The following is a 19,901-nucleotide window of genomic DNA, read 5'->3' as shown; positions in this document are numbered from 1 at the left end:
GTTTAACGTCCCGTCGACAACAAGGTCATTAGAGACGGAGCGCAAGCTCGGGTTAGGGAAGGATTGGGAAGGAAATCGGCCGTGCCCTTTCAAAGGAACCATCTCGGCATTTGCCTCAAACGATTTAGGGAAATCACGGAAAACCTAAATCAGGATGGCTGGAGACGGGATTGAACCGTCGTCCTCCCGAATGCAAGTCCAGTGTGCTAACCACTGCGCCACCTCACTCGTTCAAGGGGGGAGGGGGGGGGGGGGATGTGACTAAAACTGTGAATTGCCCGATATGCATTATTCAAACTAATTTACGAGGAAAACTGTTCCTTGCAGCTCCTTAACATATGATACATGAATAAGGTGACTGAAATGCGCTGTGATTTTGTGAATTTTCTTTAAGAGCGTTCTTGATTACCTGGAATTCTGTGTCAACTCTTAAAAGTTCACTGGACAAGAACTTTATCAGGTCTTCTTTTGGTAGTTCAGCAAATTCCTCTTCGCAGCACACTTGTGGGAAATGACACTGAATAAAATCTACTGCAAACCTGGTCAGTTCCTCAAAGCTGTGTCCTTCAGCAAACCTGTACATTACATAAGCACCATCAATTAAAAATGACAAAACAAAGAGCATTATAAAATGATTAATAAACTGAAAAATAAGCCACATCAATGATACAGTGTACAGAACATAAAATAAGAATGATGACAAGAAAAAACACACAATGATTCATACTGCATGCTGAGCATCTGGAACCAGGGTCCTTCTTCAAATCAACAAAGGAAAAGATATTGAGTCAGAAGCAGCAGTGGCATGACAATGGACCAGAAAGTTTCACAGGTAGAGTGTCCAGCAAATTACCACTTTAGGAGAGCTAGATAGGTGTTTTGGAAGGTATTGCACATTTCAGGGGACTGTGAAGGGCAAGAAGTCATAGAGTATAATGTGATTCACCCACCCCAGGCTGGGATATTGAAGAGCGCACTCCTTTGAGGCTGGTTAACTGATGTTGTTGAATATTAAGAGTTTCTTACTTCCACTACCTCACTCCAACCTCATTCTGATTTGGCTTGTATGTTTATGGATCCTGATCCACATGGTTTCCCCAACAACCCCAAGTCCCTTCAAATCCATATATAACATCTTACACATGCTCTTGCACTTTATTCCTCCCACCTTCTTCTGTGTTGCAACACTCCTCCAATTATACCTGCTCCACTCTTTCATTCACCTGTTCTTCCTTTGACACCTGCTCCACCCAGGACAGGCACTTTAGTCAGCTTATGGACTCCCTCTCTGTCTTATAAAAAGTAGTAAATGATGTTAACAATAATCAATCCATTTTACTGATTGTTGAGCCTTATTGGTTGTGGATTATATTATTTTAAGAAATGACAGTAACCAGCCACTTTTCATGTGCTTTTATTTATGCCAATAGCATTTCACACTTTCATCCATCTTCAACAGGTGTAACTGAAACAAGTATTATACCCACTGAAGATGGGTAAAAGGCTGTAAAGGGCACTGGCATTAATACAAGTGTGTGGCAGAAAGTAATGCCTCTGAATTTTTTACTCTGTTCTCAATATTGGATGACGTATTGCACGTCTTACATATTACTTGGTCAATTTTCCTGCTTTGCAGACACAAGTTGCAACACTATGCTGCTAGAGGGCTCCTAATTTTAGAACCTAATGTGGCAGAGGTGTAACGTAACTATGTCGGTGCGAGAGAGATCCTCAGAAAACTGAAAGTATAAATTCGAAGAGTTCATCCATACACAGAGCAACCCCTCCTTCAGCATGACGAAGCCAGACTGCTCACAAGCACTGCGACATCTGCAATAATTGAATGCCTTGGGCTCACTGTTATCAATCATCCTTCATACAGTCCTGACTTGACCCATTCTGTTTCCAAAACTTAAAGAATAACTTTGAGGACTTCTCTTTGATAGTGATGAAGTGTGCAAGCAGAGGTGAGGTTGTGGCGTGTCAGCAATGTCACACATTCTACAGTGATGGCATCAACAAACTGATATCTCGTTGGCAGAAATTTGTTCGTTGCTGGGGTGAGCAGTTGAGAAATCAGTTTTCTTATAAGAAATTCAGAGGTCATGAGCAAACACATGGTCCATCACTGGTGTAGGCAATTTTCTGTAGATCCTCAAAGCATCCATACTGAAGAAGGCACTGGGCAACCATCCGTCATCACTGACAACCCTGCGGACTGACATGGGAGTGCACTTTGGAGAACCATTATTCCCAATCTTGCTCCCGGTGATTTCCAAATTTCCTTGGACTTTGTGACACTCCTGTCCTATGGTCAGCATTTTCACAATGTCAAAAGGCTGGAGGTGACTGCCACATACTGTTTCCAATGACCTGCGGGAGACACAAATACAAAAGTTGCTCCCACAATACAGCAAGTGATCATTTATGGTAGTGATTATATCAAAAAATAGCTGAGACATTGCTGTATCCGTTGCCAAAAGAGTTTTTATGCAACAGGTGTTTTCTTTAAAAAAAGAAAAGTGGGGAACAAATTTCTGGATTATGCTCATACATCACACTCATGAGATAAATATGAAATCGTGTGTCAGGTCTTATATTAAGCTGTTTATAACTTTTTTGATCACATTAATGTTGATGATATTATTGTGTATCACTTTTATTTTTGAGTTCATTATAAAGTTCTTATGTGAAAAGTGCTGGTGTTAGATACGTGGTCTGGGGGCTCTAACAGGTTATAATTTATTGCAGCTTAAAAATAAATAAATAAAAAACTGCATTCATTCAAACACCTGAAACCTGAAAAAAGTTAAACTTTTTGTCTTTCCAATACCTACGCTATGGAAATTCTTCCACAGATCATATGGCTCATATTGCTGCACACGGCAAAATAAGCATGCCTCATTTTGACTTTGCAAACATACTGATTTACCCTATTTCACATCTTTGCATATACTTTGTAATTGTTAGGCATCAGATTTGACTTGAAACATCTGTGAGCTGCATACCTGTTGTTTTTAATTTCATGTTATTCAATTGTCAGTCAATAAGCAAGTGTTTTTTCTTGCCCCAACTGTATGTACAAGAGCATGACTGTCATAGAGAGTCATGACCTTATCAGTAAGTTCATGAATTTTGTCATCAATTGTGGGCTTTGTGGCAATTTGTTGTCACTTAGTTTCTATGCAGTCTGCTATTAGAATACCACAATCCATATGTTTAATGTTTCTAAAAATTATGTTGCATGCTCTGAGCTTTGTGTAACTGTGAGAGTACACCACAAATATTACGTCAGGTGCTGAGAGGCCCAGAGCCAATCTCTAACCAATATCTCTTTTTTTGTCAATCTTTTACATTGCAGTCAACATCTTTGTGGGCGTTACCACCAATCACATGGTGTATGGGTTCTAGGCAAAGAATACTTATACTGTCTGCAACTAAGTATTCTTCTCAGACGTATTGTCTCTGTAACTCCCTTCACAGTGACATGCCCATGTTGTCAATGAAGAGATGTCATCGTGTTGATCTTTTAGCTCTGTAGACTTATTTCCATGAACATAAATTCAACCTGGCTTTTTTCATTAGGATTCAACACACTTATGACTCTAGGTTGTATGTCCGAATGTATAAGCCCTATACAGATGCACATCATCACCATTCTACTGTGGCCTGTCAACCATAAGAAACTTGTATCCTGGCAGGCAAACAGATTTGGAGAAAATACTAGCTTCAGCCAAGTTTCAAGTAGGAAGCTCTGGTGAAGTTTCAGTTGATGAAAAAGGTGACTCATTAATTTGTAATGCGCTCAAAACAACTGGCCATTACAATGTGCACATAATATCTTTTGCAAGTACATCTGAGGGGCTGGCAATGCCCCCTCCCCCTGCCTGTTTTGTTTTTATTTGAACAGCAAAGCAAAGTCATGAAGTTTCTAAGGTTTTATGTGAATTACTTAACTGTGTGAACTGAGCCTGGTAACGATTTAATGATAATCATTTAACTTTAACATCTACTGGTATAAATACTGGACACAACAGCTTACGGGTTACTTACCAGGCTGGAGTTCTATCCCAAGTCAATTCTAGGATTTTTATCTGTCACTAAACACTTTTTTGATATCTGGCAATGATTTTTTTTAAGTGAAAAATGTTGAGTTGCACTGTGGGTCAGACTTTGTGAAAAACTGTAGGTTGCCATACAACCAGCCACGTAAGATAGCTCAAAGTTTGGAAGAAGGCAAGGGCATACCAACAGGACAGTGCCTAGTAAAGCATGGTAGTGTTCTAACCAACTTTCAGAGTGATCACACCTATGCTTTCCAGTTATTTGTATAGTCTGACAGAGGGTGGTGGGGAGGACACACAAAAAAAATTGCATATCCCGCCAATGTAAGGTGCAGTTCATTTATCTACTTTAGTAACAACAAAATTGAAACCTATGGTATACTGTGTCTGCACCAAATACAGAGTGCATACTACTATGATATGGAGATAGAACTGATAACACTTCCTACCTTTGTGCTATTAAGGTACAAATCATTTGCCTATTATTCTGTAATATTTTAACATTTGCAGGTGTTCACCATAGTTCACACAATCAAAAACCATAGCTAAATCATGTCTGTCAAGCTAAATAAAGCCTCTTCAGCTGACAACCCTTTTTGCAATCCAATCTGTTTGCTGCTGAGGACGATTTTTGGGCACCTTGTGTTCACAAATTCTATTCAAAATGACCTTATTAAGAATCAAAAGGATCAGTACTTCTTTAAAGCTGCTCAATTTTCTTTTTTATCAAGTGGATTGGTACCAGCATATGTACGTCTGACTTTAGAAAATACTAATATGAAGGGATTTTAATTGCAGCTTGGCCATAATAATTGACCTTTCAAGTTTGGCTGTCAGTACTGGCAGGAAGCATGCCTTGACCCCACATTAGGACTGCCAAGGTGAGAGGAGCAGAGAGGGGAAGAGAGGGGAAGTCAGTGTCGCCTGCTTCCTGCAATACTGGTACCATTACACTTAACAGTGTGTACAGTAACACTTAGCGTCTAGGAGCAGCTTGACATTGCAATGAAAAGGTCAGCTTATTGTGGTCGAACTGTACTTAAAGAACTTAGAATATTATAAAGCTCAGCTCAACAACAACAGGTTACTTTTTTATTGATATCATCATAATCACTAGTTCATTTCTATCGCGAACAGTACTTGCTTAAATTTACTTCCAAACACTGTAACACTGTTGCTGAATAAGCTTCAATTCAAAACAAGCTCATTTACGAAGTATGTTGTTCACCAATGAAGGACAAAATGGAAAGAAAAATATTGCAGAATAATATTTTTATGCAAAAATTTATTTCAATTCACAACAACATAAAAGTTTCTGCAGCGAAACTCACTTTATCGATATCCAAAACACAGTACAAATATGGTAAGGAAAGTTTTTACTTAAGAAGTAACTTACTGAGTGGTAGAAATTTGAGTTGTCAACAGACACAAAAGGAAGAATGAAAACTTTTCTAGCTTTTGGATGAATCCATTAACAAGCAACAGGACACACATGCACATGTGGGTTGGGGGAGGGTAACTGATGGTTTGAAGGAGGCAGTTGGTGTGTGGAATGCAGATTGGGAAGGTGTGACAGGACAGAGGACAGGGAGACTGTAGGATAGAGGGTGTGGGTGCAGTGGTTAGTGGAGATGGAGGCTAGGAGGTTTACGAGAGTGAAGGATATGTTGCAAGAATAGCCCGTGTTTGTCTAGTTCAGAAAAGCATGGATTGTCAAGCAGCCACTGAATCTGAGCATGTTGTGCTCAGTAACGTGTTCCACCACTGGGTGCCAACTACGTTCTTGCCCACAGTTTTGTGGTCATGACTTGTTCTTGTGGACAGCTGGTTGGTGGTCATACCCACATAAAATGCCATGCAGAAATTTCACAGAGCTGGTATATGACACGGCTGCTTTCACAGGAGGCCCTGCCTCTGACAGGATAGGACTGATGTAGGATGTGCTGGGTGGGTGAATAGGACAGGTATTGTATCTAGATCTTCCACCTGTGCCAAGAGGCTGGGAGTCGGTTTGACACAGGGTTGACCAGGCTGTTGTGTAGGTTGGGTAGGATGTCCCTTATTTCTGGGCATGATGACACATAGCTGAAGCTCTGACAAAGGACACTGTTCAGTTGTTCCAGTCTGAGTTGGTATCTGGTGATAAGGGAGGTACTCCTTTCCATCTGGTTCTTGGGGTGGTGGGAGTACTGTGATTGTGTGAGGCATTGCTGCCAACCTTGAGAAGAGGCTCTCAGTAATTGTATGACAAATACGTTAGGGGAAGGGATCAGTCTGAGGTCTTCCCCCAGAAAATGATGAAAATTACAAGCCTGATTAATACTATATTTCAGATACTCTCTGTGCTAAATAAAGAAGATTTTTCAGGAATAAAAACAATTGTAAATAAAACAATCAACATTATCATTTGGGTTAGGCTTATCTTTACAAAATTGTTACCAGTTGCCGAAGGAACAAAAAAGTTGCATTTTTGACAAAATGAATAATGAATCCTTAGCAGCTAGCACTATGTATACAGTGTTTTTGAATTCTAAAAGGAAGAATAAAACCACTGAACAATCAGTCACAAAATTACAGAAAATGTCATTGGTCTATAATAATTTACTCCTGGCACAATGTAAAAAAAATTAAAGGAGTTCTCCATTATTATAATAATGTGGTGTGTGTTATTAACTATTGCTAAATGGATGAACTGTGCAGTGTATGACATCACCTGGTTATAAAAGTGGCAACAATTTACAGAGGAATATCTTGAAACTTCCGTCATTTTCATTCGAAAGCAGCTTTATTCCTATACTTTAAGTTGATATGCACAGAAAGAAAAATGTTCATCACTCAGCATAATCTAAGTGAGCCATGGTAACGAAATCATTCATAGACAGGTTTTACTGTGTGCTCAAAAAGGAACTCATTACAATCTATAAAACATTTTACGAGTATACAATTAGCAAAATGTAAACAGTACCTGTTCCAATATTTTAAAAACATCACATTGTAAAATGCTTATTTCCATAATTTTTAGTAACTTCCTGTAACTCCAGAAGTTTGGTGATAAATCCATAACAATTATAGACAATCCATATACATGGGGATACGGCAAGAGAAATCTCTCTGAGGACTAGCTTGGGGAATAGTGCCTGTCTATAAAGGCCTCAGTGAGAGTTTCAGCATAGTGGGCAAAGAAATGCATATATGCTGTCAGTTGGTGGTGCTAAGTGGGAGCAGAGTTGTTCACCCTGTGGCAGAACAAGCTGTTGAGCATAGCATGTTTGAGTTCAGTAGCTGCTTCACAATCTGCACCATCTGGATCCTTCAACACAGCACCAGCTTTTCTAAACTAAGGAGATGGGGGTTATTCTTCCAACAGATCCTTCATTCCCATAATTCTTCTGACTTCAGTCTCTGCTGATCCACCGCACCCACGCTTTCTGCCTCTCCTTCCTCTGCCCCATCACCCTCTCCCAATCAATTTCTCCACATCATCACCACCATTGTTCACCACATGAACTTTTCGGCACTGGTGCCTACGCACCCCTATTCTACGCACCTGCTGCCTCTCCCTCCTGCATTCCTACGCTTCCCTTCAAGCCATAGGCCACCCTTTCCTAATGCCTGTCCCCACACCCTGCCTCTATCCCTCTCAACCCACACTCTGTGTACTCCATTTTCTCTCCCTCTCTCCCTACACGTGTGTGTGGGGGGACGGGACGGGATGGGGGGGGGGGAGGAGGAGGGAGTACTAGGTGGGTGTGTCCTTTAGTTTTAAAAATATTCCTTCAGCACAGAGGCCATTAATGACAACTGAGGAAATACAAAAAGCCTTGTTGAGGTGATTTACAAAAAAGATAATGAAATCTTAATTGTGAAGGCGTGGTCAGGATTTGAGTCCCACAGGTCACTGGAAGCATCCAATTCCACTCTTCTGCTTTGACACATGATGTAACAATGCTGTCCTGAGTGACTTCACCATGGTACAGTGTTTTTGAGTTGGTTTGTGTTTGTAGATGTTGGTTTGTAGGTGTTGTGTTGTTATATTTGATTGTGCATTTTGCTGGTGGATGTTGATGAGTGAAGTTGTTGTGTAATGTGCAATATTGGGTCATTTGAGTTTTGGTAATCATTGTGTTAGTGTGGACTTGAAAGAGTGTGCTTTGTTTGCAGTGCGTTGTTATAATTCATTGGTTTCTGTGGTTTATGGGTTTGGCACTTTTGTTAGGTATGGTTAGTTTATTTTTTGTGGGTGATGGATATGACCAATAAGTTTGCAAGTTATTCTTTGCTTGCGGATTTGGACGAAGACATATTGTCATTCGTTAAGTTTTTGCAGCCTTGTCGGTTGATTGCGGAGTATGTCCGTCACGTGTCCTGTTTATGGGCAGTGTATGGAGTTGACCGAAATCCCAGCATTTTTGACCAGGGACCTAAATGTGTGAAGGAGCTGTTAGAGTAACATCTGGCAATCAATTCAGCGTGGAACCTGGTTCAAGAAATCTAGGTTGTCTTGCTTACATGTTATTTTTGTTAAGAGTTCCTCTTTAAGTTTACGTGCCTATGACACCAGTGTAAGTGTGAGCACTGTGTTACATAGACTTTCTTTTTTTGCAGAGAGGTATGTTTGGCGTATGTAAAGTATAGTGGGAAGTTGGGTGGACCTGTGGTGGTATTTGAAACTGATGAGTGTGAATTTGGTAAGAAACAGTAGGGGAGGGGTGGTTTGCATGTTGGTTTGTGGGTATAGTTTTGTGTGTGTGTGGGGGGGGGGGGGGGGGGGAGTATACAACATTTTGGATTGTTGTAGTGAGAGGGAACTGGTGGGCCTATCAAGGAATACATTGAGGAGAGTAGTACTGTGATGTCAGATGCATTTTCATCTTACAGGGGTTTGGGGAAGAGGAGTTATGAACATAAAATGGTTACCCATAGGATTCAACTTAAGGATTATAACACTGGGGTTTGCACTAATACTACAGAAGGTTTTTAGGGGCCATTTAATCTGGAATTGGAACAAGTGCTCTTCAAACTGGCAACCTCATTCACATGGGAAGTGCCGTGGAAGTGCCCCCCTGAATTTATTTATTTTATTTTTATTATTTATTTACTTATTTTGCAGTGGGTAGGATTTATAGGTTGAGGGGCTTGGTTCTAGGGGTATGTTCCCAGTTTTTTTTCCCTTGTGTGTGTGTGTGTGTGTGTGTGTGTGTGTGTGTGTGTGTGTGTTTTAGAGAGAGAGAGAGAGAGAGAGAGAGAGAGAGAGAGAGAGAGATTATGGAATAAACGAGTCTGTCAAATGGGTACCTGCTCAATGCAATACGAAATAATGACATAAATGTAACGAACATACAAGTCCTGAAGAGAGTATTAGATAAAATCATTATTAAAAAGTCATAAATTTCTTTTGAGAATCTTAAACAAGTGGTGAAACATACCTATAGATGCCAACAGCATTAGACGTGTGCAACTCCCTTTTCAGGAAATCTGTGCATCCTTGCACTACCTCTCGAAGCTGCAACATGTCAGCAGCTGCCATCAATTCCTGCACATTTTCTTGACCAATGCTCACATCACCTGAAAAGATATATATCACTAAATTGTTAGTTCAAAGTGTGGTGTGTAAAACTTGTGGTCTAAAGTGGAATTAAGTGAAGAAGTAGAAAGTGAGAGCACCACTGCTGAGCTTTACACCATAAGATAAGTAACAAATACCTAGCAGGTAGCTTGCAACAGACTTGATGTACTTGAAGTATGTATATATCTGTTACATCAAATGCTCTAGTGAGTGAACTTACTGAACAATATAATGTAAAAGCACATTTCTTTAGTAGAACACACATCTTTCCACCAGTGACTGACAAAATAGGAAGGTCTGAAGAAGCTTATGATAATGCATGATAATCACCTTATTCAGCTCATGCCAAAAAAAAGGTCTCATATAATTTAAACAATATGGCACAGTGCATGTAAACTATATTGCTCAAACTGTCACTGTATCACAACACACCTGTGTAAATGAAGTCAATAAGTGTGTGTAGAATATTTGGTGAAACATCATGCAATTCAATGGTTTCTTGCTGCTCTTCAGATAATCCTGCAGTGAACATGGCTTGAAAGTATGGGCTACTAGCTGATAAAACAGCTCGATGAGCCTTAAAATGAAAATACATATCATAAACAACCAACGAAAGATACAGGTAAAATCCATTTTGCTTCAATTGTAAGCCTACCTTCAACACTTTTCCCCCTGCCACAATTGAAATATCACAGAATCTACTATTTTGCCGCAGAACATTGAGATTGAGCAACACTTTCTTTGCATAATCATTGCTACAATGATATTTATTGGTATTTGGCATGTCTTGAGATGCATTGTTTTCAAATGGCGATACTTTTAAATGTATCTGGCTGCTGGACCCTGCTGTCAAATCATTCGGTTTACTGCTCTTCAGCGGGGGCATTGTTGCTGTATCCATCAAACACAAAACAGAATCAACGTAAACTCCAAATCTTCCCTGTTCATACTAGCTGTGATCTGTAATATTTTTGCTTATTCACATTATATGGTTTCTGTTACGATACTCTACCATAGCAATACCACACACAACTCATGTTTACAGGAACAGTTGCTAGATGAAATGCGACACTACGTTATACTATTTTATTGTTGTACGCTCGTCATTCGCCTGATGTCAAACAGCTGACTAGTGTCAATCACATTTAGGTCAAGCTTCAAAGGATATGTAAACTATTTTGTTTTGATTTAAACCTATAGCTTTATTTTAATTCAAATCCTGCAGAAATTAATTTTATACTAAAAATGTAAAGGTGTTAGCGTTACACATGAAAACAAAATCTGACACGGTACATCAAACATTCATAGACTTCAGATACAGTTATACACGGAGATCGCCAGAGACACAAAATAAACACAAAGAAAGCAGAGTGTTGCGCTCCACTCAGCGATCTAATAAAATATTTAAAAACATTGTTATTGAATTAGTTTTTGGCGTTTTGAAGTAGTGTGTTGCTATTAGGAGAAATGTTGGTCAGACAAGTAGGGCCTTTAATGTTCTAACAAGGCATCGATATGAACCGATTCACTGAAGACTGAAACAGAATAATGACGTTGTTCATAAACACAAAAGTTAGCACGATTCTAAAGAGAAAAAAAGGGAGCATTTTAGCGAGTCCAGCACCAAAACGAGAATGTTATTTGTTCCGCAATAACATTTACTCTACAAGTATTACAAAGAGCGGTCTACCCTGTTTTTACAATGGCATCAATTTGATGGTTTTTTACTTTGCACCATTTGATGTAACTGATTTTATCTTTCACCTTTCCCGAAAATGGTTCAATGTGAAACACTCTAAACGCTCGTAAAGGTCATATTTCACCAATTCGTTTTGGGAGACAGCTCTTGTAACGACTTCTTGTGTATTGAATAGAATTTAAAACGATCATCCTTATGCAAAAAAGCAATATGTGCTGGAACTGAGTATGATAATGATAAAAAATCATTGATGATATTAGCGTTTAACGTATCATATCACGTGATATCTCAAAAAGTCCGCCAGTGTCGAAAAGAAAATTTGCAAAGTCTCACACTAAAAAACATTCAGAGCTACGTCTGTGAGCTGCCATCCAAACAACATAAAGTGCATGGAAGGGACGCTTCTCGTCATGTAACATATCAGAAAATCTTCCAGTTCAGTTCTGAATTGGGCACGGAAAAATGACTGCTTAAATATCTTCGTAAATTCTGAAATTAGTCTAATCCTGTATTCGTGATTCGGAGAGCAATGGGCAGGGGATTGTAGTACATTTCTACATTTATCATGGTGTAGTTGACAGCTATCTTCAGGCTCCTCTTAGCTCAGGTTTTCAACATTTCTGTGCCACTCTTCTGTGAGTCAAACAAACCTGAAACCACTCATGCTGCTCTTAGTTGTATATGTTTAATATACCCTGTTAGCCCTGTTCAGCAAAGATCCCACACACTTCACCAATATTCTGGCATGGCTCGTACAAGAATAATGTTTTAAGCAATCTCCTTTGTGGACTGTATTTTCCCAATGCATCTACATGCACGTGACTAATCTGCAGTTCAAAATTAAATGCCTGGCAGAGGGTTTGTGGACCAAACTTTAAGCTATTTCTCTACCATTCCACTCTCAAATGGCACACGGGAGAAATGAGCACTTAAATAGATCTGTGCAAGCTTTGATTTCTTTTATTTTATTATAATGATCATTTCTCTCTACATAGGAGGGCATCAAGAAACTATTTTCGCAATCGGAGGAGAAAGTTTGTAATATAAATTTCATGAGGAGATCCTGCCATGACAAAAAATGTCTTTGTTTTAATGACTGCCACCCCAATTCACATATCATGTCTGTGGCGCTCTCTACTCTGTTTTGCAGTAATACAAAGCGAGCTGCTTTTCTCTGAAGTTCGTCGATGTCTTCCAGCAGTCCCATCTGATGTGGATCCCAGACTGCGCACTGCACAGCTATAAGCCTGCTCCAGAAGAGGGCTTACAAGTGTGGTGAAAACAGTCTCTTTGGTAGTCCTGTGGCACAGTCTAAGTGTTCTGCCAATAAATCGCAGTCTTTGCTTTGTTTTCCCCCACAACATTATCTATGTGATTCTTCCAATATAAGTTATTTATAATTGTAATAAAACTGTAATGTATTTAGCTGAATTTAGATATTTTAGATTTGTGTGATTTATTGTGTAACCAAAATTTAGCTGCTTCCTTTTAGTACACACGTGAATAACTTCACACTTTTCATTTTTTATATGCAGTTGTCACTTTTCATACATTACAGATATCTTGCCTAAATCATTTTGGTTTTGATAATCTAATGACTTTACAAGAGGGTAAATGACAATATCATCTGCAAACAGTCTAATGAGATTGCTCAAATGATCCCCTATGTTGTTTATATAGATCAGGAACAGCAGAGGACCTATAATATTTCCACAGAGAATGCCAGATATTACTTCTGCTTTACTCGTTGATTCTATGTTAATTAACACAAACTGTAAGCTTTCTGACAGTAACTCATGAATCCAGTCACACAACTAAGGTGATAGTCCATTGGTGGGATTAGAATTTACTTGTGAGGAATGGTGTCAAAATCCTTCTGGAAATCTAAAAATATGGAATCAATTTGACATCCTCTGTCAGCAGCACTCATTACTTCATGAGAACAAAGAGCTAGTTGTGTTTCACAATAATGATATTTTCTGAATCCATGCTGTTTGTCAATAAATCGTTTCCTTCAAGATAATTCATAATGTTCAAACATAGTATATGTTTCAGAATATTACTCTAAACTGATGTCAGTGATATGGGTATGTAATTCAGTGGATTACTTCTATTTCTTTTCTTTAGTATTTGTGTGACTTTGGAATTTTCCAATCTTTAGGTGCAGATGTAACGACGAATGAGCAGTTATATGATTGCTAAGTATGGAACTATTGTGTCAGCATACTCTGAAAGGAACCTGACTGATATAGAATCTGGACCATAGACCTTGCATTTATTAGGTGATATAAGCTGCTTTCCTACACCGAAGGTCTCTACTTCTAGGTTACTCATATTGGTAGTTGTTCTAGCTTCGACTTCTGTAATAATTTACTTCGTTTCCTTAAGTGGAGGAGTATCAGAAAACAATGTTTAGTAACTGTACTTTAGTGCCACTGTGACATAACCATTGTTATGTCTCTCTTTGGATTTTCTGCCAGGTTTTGAGACAGAGCTTCATTGTGGCATCTATTAAATGCATCTTGTATTGAAATTCGCACAAAATTTTCAGCTTTTGTAAAACTTCGCCAGTCTTGGGGATTTTGCATTATTCTAAATTTAGCATGCTTTTTCATTGTTTCTGCAACATTATTCTCACATTTTTTGTGCACTCTGGAGAACTAGAACCAACTCTTATTAATTTATCTGGTATATACTCTTATCTCACAATTGCCACTGATACTCTTTCTTTGAGTGCAAACCACATCCATTCTATGCTTACATAGCAGATCAGAAGGAGTGGAGACTGTCTCTTACAAAAGCGTCAAACGAATTTTTATTTGTTTTTTAAATAGGTGTACTTCGGGTTAATTTTTGCTGGGTTTGGACGTTACTGTGTTCAGTCTCACTGCAACAACTTTGTGGTCACTAATCCCTTTGTACATCATGATGCTCCCTATTTGACCATGATTATTGAATGCCAAGATGTCAAGAATGTTTTTGCAACCATTTGCAATTCGAGTGGGTTCCTGAACTAATTGTTCAAAATAAGTTTCTGTAGAAGCGTTCAGTACAATTTTGGATGAGGGTTTATGCCTACTGCTGGTTTTAAACAAGTAGATTGAAGTCACCACCAACTATAACTGTATGAATTGGGTACTTATTTGAAATAACACTCAAGTTTTCTTTTAACTATTCAGCAACTGTAACATCTGAGTCAGGGGCTCAGTAAAAGGAACCAATTATTAATTTGTTCTGTTGATAAATATAACTTCTACACATACTAACTCACAGGGACTATCTACTTCAGTTTCACTACATGGAAAACTACTTCTGCTGTCAGTAAACACTCCACCACTAACTGTATTTAATCTATCCTAAGTCCTTTGTAAAAATTTTGGCCAAACTTATTTCCAGTTTTATCCAGCTTTCTGTTCCTATAACGATTTTAGCTTGAGCACCTTCCATTAGCGCATGGAGCTCTGGTTCTTTCCCAACACAGCTATGAGGATTGCTAACTATACACAGGCCCCATCCCTGTGTTACCACTTTCTATGTGTAGTGAACTCCTTGCCTATTAGGCAGAAACCAGAAACCCTCCAATCGATGGCGCAAGTCGAGGACACTGCAGTCTACATTGTCACAGAACTGTCTGAGCCACTGGTTCAGACCCTCAACTCAGCCCTGTATACCAAAGGATCATAGTCGGTTCTGTTTATGAGTCTGTAGAAAATGAGCTCCACCTTCATCTTGCAAGGAAGACTGGCAGTCTTTCCATTTCAGCTAGCTGCCTGAAGTAAGACAGAATCCATTCTGATCCAAAGTGACACACTTAATACTGATGTACGCCACCACCTACAGTTGGCTGCATCTTGTCCTCTTCAGGGCATCTGGAAGCAGTCTTTCCACATCTGGAATGACTCCTTTTGGTACGCACACAGAATGTACGCTGCATTCTTCCCCTCCTTTTCAGTCATAGCCCTAAGGGGCTCAATTATGTACCTAATGTTGGCGCTCTGGACTATGAATAATCCCACCCCCTGTGTGAATGCACAGAACTTGTGGGCTAAGAGGCTTCCTCTGGAACAGGGTAAGAGGCTGCATCTGGCTCAAATGAACTAGGGAAACCCTCTGTTCGCCCCTCAGAAAGTCTTTTCCTGCCCGCCACACCTTGGAACGACCTCCCACTCAACTACAGGTGGGGGATCAACCTCAGAGCAGGTAGTACCCAGGGCAGCCACAGTGGTGGACTGATCAGGGACACATGGGATGTACTGGACGTCTCTTGGATCTCCTTGTCTGGTCCCCACGGTGGTGTCCATTGGTAGCAGCTTCAGACCGTGTGACAGAAGCCAATACAACCTGGAACTTTGAACGAAGAGTCACAACTCAGCTCGCATATTATCTTTACCAAGGACGGCGAAAATATACCCTAGACAGTTAGTAAACAAACACTCACGACATTAATGAGCAGTTCAAACTGTGTGAATGAGGCCAATACCACCTGGAGCTTGCATCCTGTCCTTACTAAAGAAGGGGAAAATATACTCTAGACAATTAATAAACAAACACACACGATATTAACGACTTTAAACTAAAGAACATGGAGAAAATACAAAATATGTCGCTTCTTATGAGATGCTGTGTCAAACTCACAGACGAAAACAGTGTCTTCTGATATGCTGGTGCAGTAATGGTAGCTAGCAGTCGACTGAGTGAGGGCTATAACTATTGCAGTGGCTATTCAGATAAAAACTAATGCCTGGCTTGATGCAAACAACGGTACTATGCACTACACAGTAAATAAAATGTGGAACTGTGCTTGATAAATAAACAAACATGCACGAAAGTAACGAGTTTAACTGGAGAGCATAGAGGAAATTTAAAATGAATCGTTTCTTTTGAGAAGCTGTATCAAACTCATGGGGTCTATACTACAAATGGACCAAATGCCACCTTACTTATGTGGGGTTGAGTGGACCTGATCATTCAATTTCACGTCTCCAGAATTGTTAACCGGGATATTTGGATGAGTCAACTGATTGCTGTTGTGACTCACTGACAGTGCATTATCTTCCAAAAAGTCGGAAGTAATTGTTAATATTGTCTGCCAGCTCATTAATATGCAACATGAATAGCAGTAGTCTCAACACATTTCTCTGGGGCACTCCTCAAGCTACTGCTACATCTGTCAGTGATACTCAGGCCAAGGTAACATTCTCCATCCTACATTCCAATAAATCCTCAATCCACTCCAAATCTCATTTGATACCCCTTATGACTATCTTTCGGTTAATAAAAGTTGGTGTGTACTGAGTCAAATCCCAGAAGTGAAGAAATTTTGCATCCACGTTGATCCATGGTTTTCAGGGTGATATGTGAAAAAAGCTTATCTTGGGTTTCATGTGAATACGGGCTACTTGGCATGGAGAAAGTTATTCTGTTTGAGGTATCCATTATTCTTGTGCTCAGAATATGTGCTAAAATTCTATAACAAATATAAAGCAATGATGCTAGATGGTAGTTCTATAGACAGCATACAAACAGCCGACCATCTTCTTCATTTATGGGATGGTCATTCCTAGGCACACAGTAATAACAGTCTGCCCTTTATCCAAGTAGCTTATGTCAATGGATTTCAGCACTTGGGGGCCACATCCTCACTAGAACGATTTCCCATTCCCCTCTGTTCCATTTATATATGATCCTTAGTGTTTATCATGTTCGCACAATGTCACCAGTCATGCAGTGAGCAGTAGTCATGATGTTCTGGCATATTAATGTATTAGTGTAAGAAATCATCATGTGAAAAACACTACATGAGTTGAGGCATCATTTAAAAGAGTCCAATAAGTAAAATCTAGTAAATCACTAATACTAAAGTTCTGTACTTAATTTTTTGTTTGCTTCCAGGTAAATGTTTCCAGTCCTTTGACGGTTTGAAATCCTCGAGACACAGTGCCATTCCAGCTGCCAGATCTCCACTTCCACTATCGATTTTCCCTCCCATTTAAATGAATGTCTTGCTCTACTATAAATGGGATGTAAGATGTAAGACAACATAATTGGAATCTGGATAATCACACTCTGTATTCATGCTAAATCGGTACAACAATGGTAAATCTACAATGTCAGAAGCCTTTAACTGCCAGTCAGAGGTCACTTGCCTGCGATCTCAGTCGTCCACCAGTGGTAATGTTTCTTGCCATGGAGTTCCCACTCGGCCCCTTTCCTCCTACCCTCCATAATGTGGAGCACTGCGAGGATAGGTCTTGGAGTGCAGAGGTGATGAGATAATGTGGAGGCAGAGATGTTATTGAGGCGCCACGTGAATGTGATGAACATGTTCCCATCTGGTGCAGAGCTGGTCCTGGGAAACGATGTATGCCACACAGCATACATGCAGTAGTCGTGAAGACGCACTAGCACATGGTGGGGCAGCCGAAGCATGACTGCATGGTGGTGTCAGAGGTCGCAGGGGTGGCAGAGAGGTCACCAGCAGCAGATGGCACCAATGAGGGTGCGTGATCCAGAAGGGGTCGGCAGTGAGCTGTAATGGTGAGGATACCATCAGCAGAGATGTTGGAGGAGAAGTGGGGGTATCGACTTGATGTGGTATCTTAAGTGTTTTCTTGAAGTGAAGGGCAATAGAGTTGTCTGAGGTCTGGCAATCTGGATGCTGCCCCTCAACAAGGAGGTATTTGACAATCATCTTGATGTTAAGGTCTCCAACAAGAAAACCTTGGACATCAAGGCACAGCTCAAACCTCACCAGATGGGGGGGTGAATCGTGCAACAGAGCATTGGAAGGACGTTGGCAGGGTTCATCGCCTGGCAAAGTTTGTTGCAGAGCCCACACTGTCTTAAGGCATCTGGCAGATACTGTCGTAAGTTTCCCCTTGTAGCAATGTCTAAAATACACTTGTTCCATCTTAGTACCTTGTGGGGATTGCAGCATGAGGGTTGTAAGGATAGTCAGATTATGTAATGGTGTAACTCCACAAACTCGTAATCTTTTAGAACCTTGTGAAGGAATACCTTAGGCACAGTGTGAGGAAAAGAGGGTGTCATGCAGATGTGGGCGATGTGGCGTTTTACTCGCGAGACCAGATCGATCAGATGAGGAGATGTGGTCGAAGGTTGTTGGAAGACAAAGTGTTCAGGCGGGGAGAGACATCACCATACTAAATTTCAGCGGGCGAAGCTCTGAGATCGCGTTAGTGTGCCATACACACAACCAGTAGTACCCATGGTAGTGCCTCTGTAAAGACTCCATCATGGCAGTTGAGAGCCATCTTTAAGGTGCAGTGCCATGCTCAATAAACTCATTACTCTGTGGGTGACATGCTGTCGTTCTAATTCGATGGGTGCTGATATGTTACACAATTCAAGGAAGATAGTGAATGCAAACTGCCGATCTTGGTCGGTTGTTATGGATATGGGGCTACCAAAGCATGATTTATGGATGTCGATAAAGGCTTTGCCGATTGAATTGGCCGTATTAACCTTAAGTGGTACAGCCCCTACCCATCAAGTGAAGTGGTTGATCCCCTACCACATACTGATAGCCATCAGAAGACTGTTATTGGTCCCACAAGATCGATGTACGCATGTGGAAAACATTCTTATAGAACTTAAAAGTACCCAGGGGCAGTTGTGGTGGTATTATACCTCACTCATTTGGCATAGAATGCATGCACGAGCTTAAAATCCTTCTTCACATTGAGCCATACGAAATGGTCTGTCACCTGTTGCATAATCGGGGTGTGACAGGTTATATAACTGGTCAAAGATGACGTGGCGGAATAGTTGAGGAACAAGGGGCCGTGACAGTTTTGCAAATCGTCACAGACGATCGGCGGGTTGCGTCTGGGATAGACCAAAGTTCGATCGGTAGAGTCACGGAGAAGACCCTATAACAGCTGAACTTCCTGTTGCGCTTCTATGAACTGCTCGTAGTTAGAGTGTGATGACAATACGTTGATGCACGAGAAGTAATCTGTCGCGACGTTTTCTGCAGCTTTCAGATGGTGGACGTCGGTGGTAAACTGTGCAATGCAATCCAAGTCCCAAATCCGTCAGGTACAAGTGTCCTTTGGCGCGTTTCAGACAGTCAGCAAGTGTATGATGGTCCTTGTAAATGAACAGATGTCGATGTCTTGCTGGAAATAAAGTATTGCATCTTAAACTGCTCGATCATATGCTGAAAACAAGCGTTGTGGAGGTGAGAGCTTGTGCGAGAAAGAAATTGAGTGGCTGTTGTGTCTGAGCAGAGTTAATTAAGTTCAAATGGTTCAAATGGCTTTGAGCACTATGGGACTCAACTTCTGAGGTCATCAGTCCCCTAGAATTTAGAACTACTTAAACCTAACTAACCTAAGGACATCACACACATCCATGCCCGAGGCAGGATTCGAACCTGCGACCATAGAGGTCTTGCGGTTCCAGACTGTAGCGCCTAGAACCACACGGCCACTCCAGCTGGCAGTTAATTAAGTCTGTACAGCATGAACATAAACTCAAACAAGCTAAAAGCCATGATTATAGCAGTTTTGTCGATGTCATTCAATCACATGGCAATTTGCAGGTATGC

At 40.4% G+C, this 19,901-nt stretch overlaps 1 protein-coding gene across 2 annotated transcripts in view; it reads right to left on the bottom strand.

The window, feature by feature from the left end:
- The window catches only part of LOC126176234 (actin-binding protein IPP), a 62,872-nt gene extending 51,804 nt beyond the window's left edge, over positions 1–11,068 (bottom strand). The window contains exons 1-5 of one of the 2 annotated variants that reach the window (XM_049923387.1): positions 10,614–11,068; positions 10,286–10,521; positions 10,063–10,207; positions 9,491–9,629; positions 410–575 (exon numbers count right to left, since the gene is read on the bottom strand). In XM_049923387.1, coding sequence (XP_049779344.1) covers positions 410–575; positions 9,491–9,629; positions 10,063–10,207; positions 10,286–10,516 — 681 coding nt within the window. In that variant the 5' untranslated portion in view covers positions 10,517–10,521; positions 10,614–11,068. The remainder of the gene's footprint in view (positions 1–409; positions 576–9,490; positions 9,630–10,062; positions 10,208–10,285; positions 10,522–10,613) is intronic. The other variant, XM_049923381.1, reaches the window with a different exon arrangement.
- Between the last annotated feature and the right edge of the window lie 8,833 nt (positions 11,069–19,901).

The sequence above is a fragment of the Schistocerca cancellata genome, chromosome 1 (genome assembly GCF_023864275.1).
Source record: "Schistocerca cancellata isolate TAMUIC-IGC-003103 chromosome 1, iqSchCanc2.1, whole genome shotgun sequence".
NCBI classification, from domain to species: Eukaryota; Metazoa; Arthropoda; class Insecta; order Orthoptera; family Acrididae; genus Schistocerca; species Schistocerca cancellata.
This window is presented reverse-complemented; position numbering and strand designations above follow the sequence as displayed.